The sequence below is a fragment of the Primulina eburnea genome, chromosome 16, assembly GCF_022965805.1.
Source record: "Primulina eburnea isolate SZY01 chromosome 16, ASM2296580v1, whole genome shotgun sequence".
Taxonomy (NCBI): Eukaryota; Viridiplantae; Streptophyta; class Magnoliopsida; order Lamiales; family Gesneriaceae; genus Primulina; species Primulina eburnea.
This window is the reverse complement of record NC_133116.1, coordinates 5,389,187-5,399,096: the sequence shown is the minus strand read 5'-3', so window position 1 is coordinate 5,399,096 and position 9,910 is coordinate 5,389,187. Positions and strand designations below refer to the sequence as shown.

At 35.9% G+C, this 9,910-nt stretch overlaps 3 protein-coding genes across 3 annotated transcripts; 2 read left to right on the top strand and 1 right to left on the bottom strand.

The window, feature by feature from the left end:
* Positions 1–886: 886 nt before the first annotated feature.
* LOC140816244 (uncharacterized) lies at positions 887–3,406 on the bottom strand. Its single transcript, XM_073175368.1, has 5 exons — positions 3,029–3,406; positions 2,609–2,712; positions 2,304–2,417; positions 1,067–1,150; positions 887–956 (listed from the first exon to the last, which is right to left on the bottom strand). The coding sequence occupies exons 1-5, from the start codon at positions 3,318–3,320 to the stop codon at positions 900–902; spliced, it is 651 nt and encodes a 216-aa protein (XP_073031469.1). The 5' UTR covers positions 3,321–3,406; the 3' UTR covers positions 887–899.
* A 141-nt stretch (positions 3,407–3,547) lies between these two features.
* LOC140816243 (DNA N(6)-methyladenine demethylase ALKBH1A) lies at positions 3,548–6,096 on the top strand. The gene is made up of 7 exons (XM_073175367.1): positions 3,548–3,725; positions 3,849–4,000; positions 4,144–4,481; positions 4,919–5,057; positions 5,150–5,216; positions 5,305–5,426; positions 5,659–6,096. Exons 1-7 carry the CDS (start codon positions 3,631–3,633, stop codon positions 5,793–5,795), a joined length of 1,050 nt encoding a protein of 349 aa, XP_073031468.1. The 5' UTR covers positions 3,548–3,630; the 3' UTR covers positions 5,796–6,096.
* A 500-nt stretch (positions 6,097–6,596) lies between these two features.
* On the top strand, positions 6,597–7,300 carry LOC140816245 (uncharacterized). Its single transcript, XM_073175369.1, has one exon. The coding sequence runs from the start codon at positions 6,819–6,821 to the stop codon at positions 7,116–7,118; it is 300 nt and encodes a 99-aa protein (XP_073031470.1). The 5' UTR covers positions 6,597–6,818; the 3' UTR covers positions 7,119–7,300.
* Positions 7,301–9,910: the final 2,610 nt, after the last annotated feature.

The window sequence follows — 9,910 nt, the reverse complement described above, 5'->3', positions numbered from 1 at the left end:
TTTTGTCACCTAAACGTGTTTGGACCAATGATAACTTTTAGTAAGAATAACATCTCAATTGTAGGAACCAATAATGACTCGTGGTAGGAATGATATCTCAATTGTAGAGTAGATGTTTTTTGAGACGGTCTCACAAATCTTTATCTCTGAGACGGGCCAACCCTACCGATATTCTCATTAAAAGTAATACTCTTAACATAAAAAATAATATTTTTTCATAGATGATCTAAATAAATATCGATCTTATAAAATACGAACCGTGAGACCATCTCAAACATATTTTTACTTCGATTGTAAAATCTCATTAACCGTTGCGAACATATAAATAATTGTTTTGTTTGTATATATTTTTACGTATAGTAATTTTTTTAAAAAAAATAAATTAAAACATTACATTAAATTCAGAACTATATGCAATATTAAGAAACTTTAAGAAAGGCAGTGAAAAGTGTAGTAAAATGGGTCAAACAACTTGGTCAAAATGGTTAGGTTGGTAATGAATAACAACAATGTGAACAAAATCCCTCACATGCTTGGATTCATGCTCAGTTTTCTCAACTTGATCTGTAAAGAACAAGAAGATGCTACTAATTACAAACAAAAATCTAGTCATGCTTCACATTATTAATATGTTTTCATCTCTCCAATGTTTTGTCTGAAGAATAAGTTCACTATGTAGCTTCAGCTGACATCGCACAATATAATATTAAAATATTTAAAAAGTTTCGTTTTGAATGCTGGGAATGGTTTTCCTCTAACGGTAGTGGATTTAAGCCTATGATCCATTCGCTAGAAAAATTAAACCATTGATTGAAAGTGAGCCTTGATATGCAAAAGTGACGGACAATAATGAGAAGGCTTGTATCCAGGAATTTTTTTTAAAAATAATTGAAGTACATCTACAAAAAGTATTTCATCCTTTCGTCTTGTCTCATAGCATTGTACACCGCTTGAACCTGGAGAACACATATAGATTGTGTTATTCATGCATGCTGACGTATATACATACATGTGTGTGTACGTAAACATGCGTAGAAATGATCCAGAGTGAAGGAGATGGTAGCACCTGTTCGCTGGAAACAACTCGAACAGGACCAATGTTCACTGATACATATTTGCCACCTGATGAGATCTTCTGTTTCACTTGACCCTGTACCCGAAGAAGAAGTGTAGAACTTTTGTGGTTAAAATTCGAAAATTTTGGTCAAGGATACAAGTGATAGAAGTTTTAAACTGTTTAGATGTATGATTAAAAAATAGAGCTACTGGAGATCAATAATGAGATACCGAGAAGAAAAACAAAAGGGATCCATCCAGATAAATGATCGGGTTTTCAACCGAAAAAAAAGCCTAATTGCACATCAAAATGTTATAGATCCATTCGGACAGGCAGGATATTTTATTCCTAGCTAAGAAAGTGAAGAACTGAAGCCAAGAGGGAAACTGACGACATTTCGCTGATCAGATCAAAATCAGTTCTTTAATAAGTACTAGTTATGAGCCTCTTTCAACATCTGAAAATCAGACACCACAAAACCTAAATCCTCTCAGTATCAATACTACATAGACTTATTTCAACATGTCGTTGACAATGCCCGGGAATTAAACATTTTTTGTCTCTTTTTTACATTAAGATATTAGCGTGTGATGTCAAAGACCAATCTGTCATCATCCAACTCAACCGCTTAAAACATAATCTAATTGTAACGCAACCAAAGCTACAACTGACTGCTTCTTCGGCTATAATGTATTTGCAAATTCCCATACAAGGAAAAGAAGAAACAGAAGGAAGTCAGATAGGAATCCACATCTTAATTAGAGGTGCTACATAAGTTTCTGCAGTTAACAGAAGGTGCTACATAAGTTTGTGCTACAAAGAGTCGGAGTCATAAAGCCTGACAGAGAAATGCCGAAGAAAATAATGGAGCTCAGCCATTTATACAGAGCATCGCTAGTTTAGGTTTAAAAAAAGCTTTCCCCATGCAATTTATGCTGTTTCACTAAAAATGATGACAAGTCCCAGTACAGGTGCCAAGAACAGATAAAATGGTGCCAAGATTGTGGTAGCAGTGGGAACAGAGTCACAGGATACCTTACATCCTCCCGCATCTACCTACTATGCATGCACATTAATTTCTAAAAGATTATCTTTTTCTGCAGTTCATCACCGACAGTCGTTCACTGTTTCGGGATAGAATAACACATTTGGATGGAAGTAAACGGGGCATTCCCTTTAGCACTCTGCTTCAGTATATGACTCATCCTAACACTCCAGTAAAAAATCACAAAAGAGAGATGCTTACTTCTGGGATTGGCCTGTGAATAACCGATTCAACAGCAACAACCATGGCATGTACAAAATCATCACCCCCAGTACCGATGGCAGTAAATCCTCGAACTGTTGGATAGGAATTTACCTGTGCAGGAAAACAGATATTTGACAGCCGAAAATATTTCAAAAAGCTGAACAGACCAAAGAAGCAGAATGGCAAGTGTCTCGAAGATTAATGGTTAAATAATGTCTTCTTTATCCAGAGAATATGTTTCCGCCCATGAAATCGAAACAAAATTTTGACAAAAGGTGTAGGCAAGATAGCATGGAGCATACCTTTTGATCAAGAGCAAGCCATTCATTAGTCGAATCATCGGTAACTGTACCCCCAATCACTACATTCGTCGTTTGTCTGACCCTTCCATCTGTCTTTGAAATTTCTGATAATTTTGAAAGATGTACTCAAAAACCCCTTTTCAAATACAAATTCTATTATGTAAAATTAAAGAATGCAAGCACAACACAGCAAAGTCTATTGCACTCCTCAAATAAATGCCTCGAATATTTTAAACGAACTATTTTCCCTTAAATTCCACACAAGCCCTATTTTTCTAGCAATTGAGCATTCTCACCACAGGTGAAACAAGCGCACAAGCTGCTCAAGAAAAGCAACACCCAGCCGCCACTCGAACAAGAAAAAAAAATCCATATTTATTTATTTGCTGCCAAAATAAGTTAATTTGCCAAAACATGCACCTGAAATCGCCTTCAACACCGCTTCCTGAGGTGGTTCTTGCTCATAATCGTCTCCAGAAGAAGATGCGCTTCCAAAATTTGCGCAATTTCTTGCAAACTGAGAACTTTTAGCAGATACCGCAACCTCGTTCCTAGAACATATTGCTGCTTTACAGCCACAAATTGGTTTCAACGTCGATATTTTCTGGTGGGCCGAAATGATTGGTGTAAAATTGCTCACGAAAGGTAAAGGCAGAGATGATTCTGAAATTTCTGTCAAGAAAACGTTTCGGAGAATACTTCTGCATGCCATTTTTGAAATCTTGGTGGAGAAATTACAGTACGTTTATATGAAATATGTATGAGTTCCTACTAATTGGGAAATTTTGGGCACCGATTTGTTTTGCTATGAGCAGTACGTGTCGGCTAAAGGCAGACGGACGTTTACGGTCGAAAAGACCACAGAGCCCCTTACATTTTGTCGATAAATAAATAAATAAATAAATAAATAAATAATCTTTTATAGTCTTTCAGCTAATAAATAAGCCCTAGCCAAAATCCAAATTACAAATTAAATAAAATTTCAGATTTTTTCAGCCATTAGAGTCAATCAATCACCTAATATGCACGATTCAGAAGTTATCAATGAAGAATCGGAGAGAACAGCTTTTCGCAAAGCGGAGAAAAAATACAAGATTTATTACGATAGCTCCAAAAAGTACGAACTTTTTTTTATTACCTTCTTACCTGTAGTTTTTCTATTGCTGGGTTTTGACTAACCATGTTGGAATGTGATGTTTTTTAGTTCTGTTTTGAGGTTTTCATCTGATTGTAATACCAGGAAAAAGATACCGAGACCTGTAGATTTATCCGAGGTAATTGATTTCAAGTCAATTTTAGACAAGTACAATTGCCATGATGAACTTATGGAAGGAGTTACCGCGTTACAATGTGACTTCGATAGGCCTATTTTCTGCTTGAAAAATCGACCAGGTATGCCAGGATTTCTGCTATAGTGATTTTTTTTTGGATTTTCACGATATGACATATATCAGTTCTTCTGAATGGAATAAACGAAGTTATGAAAAAAGTTGTAAATTTTGCCCTCAAATTGCTGAAATTCGTCAGGTATGCAGGTTTTTATTTTATTCCTAGTGCATTGAGCCTTGAGGAGCAATGCCAATGGATAAGGGAGGGTTTGACGAGTTTTCCTCAATTCCCTAATAGAACAAATCACGATGCAATTTATGGGCCGATACCGGACTTATTTGTTTCGGCTACACAAGGAGAGGCATTGGTGTTTGAAGAGAAGGATCCTGATAGTGTCGATTCTGAGACTGGTAACCCCAAATGGAAATTAGTCGAGGAAATGGATCGATTGTCTGGGAGTGATGCATATAAGTCGGTACAGGCTTCTTTGTTGATGCGAAAGTTGAGATGGAGCACACTTGGCTTGCAGTTTGATTGGTCCAAGGTGAAGCTAAAAGTCTTTCTTATATTTCTGTTTATAACTTTTTATCAATTTTGTTTTTGTAAACCAATTTTGTTGATAATTCATCTATTTAATTTGAATGGATACTTAGTAGTGCAGAGCGTATGTGATAATCAGTCTTAAATTCTCAGAGATCACTTTTATATGACTGTAGTTACATGTTGAAATATTTCTTTTTCATGCATAATTATTTTCACTCCATATGTCATGATACGGTTTTTACATATTTCCACTTCCTATGTTACATAGTCTTAGATTGATGTCCGTGCAATACTCGTATTGATTGCCCCATCTTTCCATAGCATTTGTGCTGGCCTTGTGTAATAAAATTGGGATCGGCTCTCTATGAATAATACATATGGACATGCACACATTATTTGCTGTTCTTCATGTCCTATAAAGCGTTAATATTGGTTCAGCGGAGCTATAACGTTGATCTCCCTCACAAGAAGATACCCAATCCATTATGCCAGCTGGCTAAAAGAATGGCTGCACCTGCAATGCCACATGGTGAAGAATTCCAGCCAGAAGCAGCAATAGTGAACTACTTTGGTTTAGGTATCTCTCATACTAAAGACATCTTAAATGACTCATTAAGTATTTTCAGTTTTACCTGGTTATATGATTGATATCCACGCTCTTCTTTTAAGGTGATATGCTTGGTGGGCACCTTGATGACATGGAAAAAGATTGGAGTAAACCGATTGTAAGCATGAGGTACTTTTTGTTAGGCTTAGTCCAATGAATTGTGCCTTCTCACTATCTAGGTAAGTGCAATGGTATTGAGAAAAATGCTTTTCCACAGTTTGGGTTGCAAAGCAATTTTCCTCCTTGGAGGAAAATCTCGGGAAGATTCACCCATTGCAATGTTCCTTAGAAGCGGTGATGTTGTACTCATGGCTGGGGAAGCCAGGCAATGCTTTCATGGTAATTATAGCGTTGCTTCTTAGTTCAAAATGCTGTATTTGCTGTCCTCTTTGGAGACATTATGGGTAAATTATTTTAAATGACTGATGATGATTACAATATCCTCACAAACAAATTCTGTATTCTAGTAATGCTTATATCAAGCAAGTACTGATGATTAACGAGTTCCTTTTACTGTGTTGTTCAATCTATACATAAAATAACGTGAAATTTATGAGCATTTGGTTGGCAGGTGTCCCCCGTATATTTACAGACACGGTAAATGCTGAAATAGACACTCTTGAATCACATTTTGTGGACGAAGATTTTTCATTCTTGGATTACATCAGGACTTCAAGAATCAACATCAACATTAGACAAGTTTTCTAAGAAGTTGATTGGTTGCTACAAATAGCAGGTTGGCATGGCAGTTTTCCCAGAACTCGAGCAGTTAATTTATCCAAACTTAACTTCTTAGTTCGAGTTATAATTACAATCGCGAATCTGACGGTCTAATTTTTTACCTGGAGAAGTCGATGTTGAAAAATGTGCTGGTAAAATAACATTATTTATTTTCACCGTGATGATTCATGTTATTCAAATTTCTGTTCTCTATCGACAACCGCCTATTTGTTGTCCAACTTTGACTTTGACATATGTCGGTCGTTAGTAAAGTTTGACAAACTTTGTTTATTGTTGAGAAAAGTCTGATTTTTAGTTGGGTATGATGCCGTGGACTAACATTTTAGATTCGTGTGGGTTAAATTAGTGTAGGCGTACTCGATCAAATAAGAATTGTTTAGTTTTAACTCAACTTGAGCAATTTTTTGAAGTAATTGGAGATCAAGCTTCATGTTTTATTCCCAGATTGTCATTAACATTCGAATAAATAAATATAATAATAATTTGAGCTTGAAAACTCATTCAAGTTGAACTTGGATTGAACTGCCATGCGAGCCTATTTGTCCCAATTTTCGTTATTTTGAGGTTAAAACCGAAATATGAATCTATATTTTCGTATTACATAATATATCGAGAAATTGACTAGATTCCTCCTATATGTGCTCGAAAGAAGAATCGTGCATCTTGATCTTGCCACGGAATTTACCGAAGGAAAGATTCGAAAGCCACCACAGAATTAAGAATTAAGAAAACAACAAAATAACCCATCATGATGGACAAATATGAATTCCCCTTCTGCTAATCTTTACTAAGCTCCAAAAACACCTCAAACACCCCAAGACCACAGCTTTTTCCACCACGCTGCTGTTACGTGTACTCGTCCACCACCACTTCACGGAAACTCATATATCACAACAATAAAAACACCCAAACCCCAAATATCTTCGCTCATAATTCCCAGTTTTCTTCCTCGAAACAATCGGAAAGAGAAGGATACAAGCAATACAAAGAATGGGTCCGATTGTGATAACCCAATTAGCCACTGGTTTAAGCGTGTTAGCCGGAGCAGTTGTCGTGAAACAAGTAATAGATCAGATTCAAAACCCGATGATGGGTTCTGGCCGGGGGCCTAGATGCCCCAGATGCAACGGGTCGGGCCGGGTTTCCTGCATCTGTTCGCGATGGTCGGATGGTGACGTGGGTTGTCGGACCTGTGCTGGTTCGGGTCGCATGGCGTGCAATAGCTGTGGTGGAACAGGGACGGGCCGTCCAATCCCGGTTCAGGTATCTGCATCGAACGGGTCTCGCTGAAAGCGAACCGGAGTTGTTTAGAAAAAGGGTGGATTGATCCCCTTTTAGCACCTATATTTTGTAACATCAATTTCAATTTCTTTTGAATTGATTGTACGCATAATCTTTTGAATCATTTGGATTGAAATAGGGAAAAAAAAGCCAAATACAATGATAGCTAAATGAAATGAGATATTTTCACAGATTACCTTTGTCCTACTTTTTTCCTGAAAGTGTGTGCAACTGCCTTCTGTTCATCGGTGAAATTGGATTACATAAGGTTAAATTATTTGTATTTACCGGTTGCCAGTTGCCCCATGCATCGTGGTTGCGCTTATACAATTTATATTAGTTGTAACACGATATATGAAGTTGGGGGAGGGGAGGGAGGGAGGGGTTGGGTAGGTTCATACACTTCGAATTTCGAAAACATTGCTGGAATTGGACTGAGTTGGGTACTGATATGAATTGCCTTTCACATTTGAAATTTTGTTTGGCCCAAATATTGTGTTTCTGTCTTCGTTTGTCTCACTTTTCTAGCCCAACCTAGCCCAGCCCAGGGATTTCATTTTATCGACGATAATTTTTGAATGGGTTATTTGAGCAACGGGCCCAAAATTTAACATATCTGATTAAAGTCTCTAGGGAAACAATTCTTTCTAAATTTATCATCAAATTATTACCAACCAAAATTTTAACTCAAAGAAGGAGAACTCAATTGGGAGGCTGCAGATAATGATTTACTAATATTTTTCAAGGAACCATTTTTCTTTAGGTCGATCAAAATTATGTTCACCGATATATGTAGATAGAGCTATTGCGGAGATTAGAAGAGGGAGTGTGATGGCCTTTTAGATGGAGGAAGCTTAATTCTTGTTCCCATTTATATATTTGTTTCATTTCAAGATTTTATCTAAAACGAAAGAGACATACATCGGTAAAACATTGTTGAAAAACTAAGGGATATGCATGACATTGGGGGCCATGTTGAATTGTTTTTTTATATATTTTTTTATTAGCCCAAAGCGTGAAATTTGTCAAAAACCAATGATTTCTATCTAAACATTTGACCACACCACAATTGGTTTGGTGAGACTGGATGAACAGAAAAATATCGAAATCACTGTATCCCACGCACAGCATCAATCTTATCCTCTTCTGAACTACTCCCTCCCTGCCAATCATTACTCCCATCACTCCTCACCTTCATTCCTAAGTTTTTATTTATCAACAATTATATAATTTAATATTCATTCGGGGACATTTTCTCATATCCCAACTGATTTTTTTGGATTTGTACAAGAATACATGTTTGATATAATTTAATATTCTAACGAGGATGTCCCATTTTCTATATTATTTATTACCTATAATCATCATTACCATTTCATCTCAATAAATTATTGGATTTGTACAAGAATATATGTTTGATAATAAAATGGGCAATTTGCTATCTGTTAAAACAATTACAAGAATAATGTAATGGAAGTCCATCTTAACAAATCAGATGTATGATTCGAAAGTTTTGGATTGCACGCTTGATAATAACTATAATATTTGATAAAATAACATACATTTGCTTTCCTTATTCAAGAAATTAAAGTCGTACGTGATGTTTACCGAAAATATAGGGTCCAATTTCAGTAAATGACACTAGTTTAGACGCATAGTCTAAATTTGTTCTGAGCCTAAAATCACGAAGAAGACCGTTAGAAGAGGGCGAGAAGGTGTCCCGGCGTAGCTCTTCCGATGCTCAAGTCAGAAACTGAGGATATAAGAGGAGAGCAGGTGTTTATAGAAAAATACATGAGCTTGCCATGAGCTTTCTACCTTGGTTAGAGATGGGTCGAGGCCTACGATCCGATGTGGCTCAATTGCGATGGGCTCATCTCTGATGTATCAGTATGTAAACCGTGATATGTTTGTTAGATGCATACAGAACACATATATGTTTTAGTAAATTATTTATAAAAATTGACTCGTCAAAGCTATCCAAATTGTCTGGCAAAAAAAATTTCCACATTATTTTGGATTTATATATTTTCTCGTCGTGATCGTTTAAATGATATGCAGAGGGTTGCGGGGTCAAGAAGCAAAAGGCGCAGTCTTCCACACAATTGAGTAGTGTGGAAGAAACGGCAATAAATAACATTTGATTAGTATTTTCGTGAAAAATTACAGCAGAAACGAATTATTTATATTATTATTTATTCTTTTGAATACAATAATTTGGCAGACTGTGGTCCCATAAAACCATTCTGTTCATCTTAGGGTTTATCTTAGCAGCTCATCATTATTAATAAGTTTTTTTTTCCAATTTTATCTGATTTTATTTATTTTAAAATCATCACCTTTAAATTCAATTTTCCGATCGATATTATAAATGTGTGTGTGTGTGTGTGTGTTCAGAGTCAATGGGATAAAGATTCGAACTATCAAAAATATACATTTTTCATGTGCTTTGTGTTTACTTGAAATGATTAACATAATTTTTAGTCATTGATTTCAGTGAAGATAAATAATCAAGAACAAACTTTTCATTACTCAATACAACATCCGATCCTCTAGATATGATGGTGGTTCATACCAAAAGATGGATTTATATGTCAACAACATTTTTAGCTAGCAAATGAGCTAACTCAATTATCTGTTTTTGAACCAAATAAATAAAAAATTGAAACTCTGGTTTATAAGCTATCTACATCTTCCAATTACATCTCCAAACTCTGAAAAGTCATCTACATATATAATAACATCAGCGACACCTTTGCAATCAATTTCGAAGATTTATGTAAGCTCATTTTTGTAACCTA

What these genes read in the sequence shown, in the direction of transcription:
- LOC140816244 (XM_073175368.1), bottom strand. Translation starts at nt 3,320, where the DNA reads ATGGCATGCAGAAGTATTCTCCGAAACGTTTTCTTGACAGAAATTTCA. An exon ending in GGTGTTGAAGGCGATTTCAG is followed by an intron (nt 2,713 to 3,028) that starts GTGCATGTTTTG and finishes CAAAATTATCAG; the next exon opens with AAATTTCAAAGACAGATGGA. An exon ending in GGCTTGCTCTTGATCAAAAG is followed by an intron (nt 2,418 to 2,608) that starts GTATGCTCCATG and finishes TTTCCTGCACAG; the next exon opens with GTAAATTCCTATCCAACAGT.
- LOC140816243 (XM_073175367.1), top strand. Translation starts at nt 3,631, where the DNA reads ATGCACGATTCAGAAGTTATCAATGAAGAATCGGAGAGAACAGCTTTT. An exon ending in CTGCTTGAAAAATCGACCAG is followed by an intron (nt 4,001 to 4,143) that starts GTATGCCAGGAT and finishes TCAGGTATGCAG; the next exon opens with GTTTTTATTTTATTCCTAGT. An exon ending in AGCCAGGCAATGCTTTCATG is followed by an intron (nt 5,427 to 5,658) that starts GTAATTATAGCG and finishes TTTGGTTGGCAG; the next exon opens with GTGTCCCCCGTATATTTACA.
- LOC140816245 (XM_073175369.1), top strand. Translation starts at nt 6,819, where the DNA reads ATGGGTCCGATTGTGATAACCCAATTAGCCACTGGTTTAAGCGTGTTA.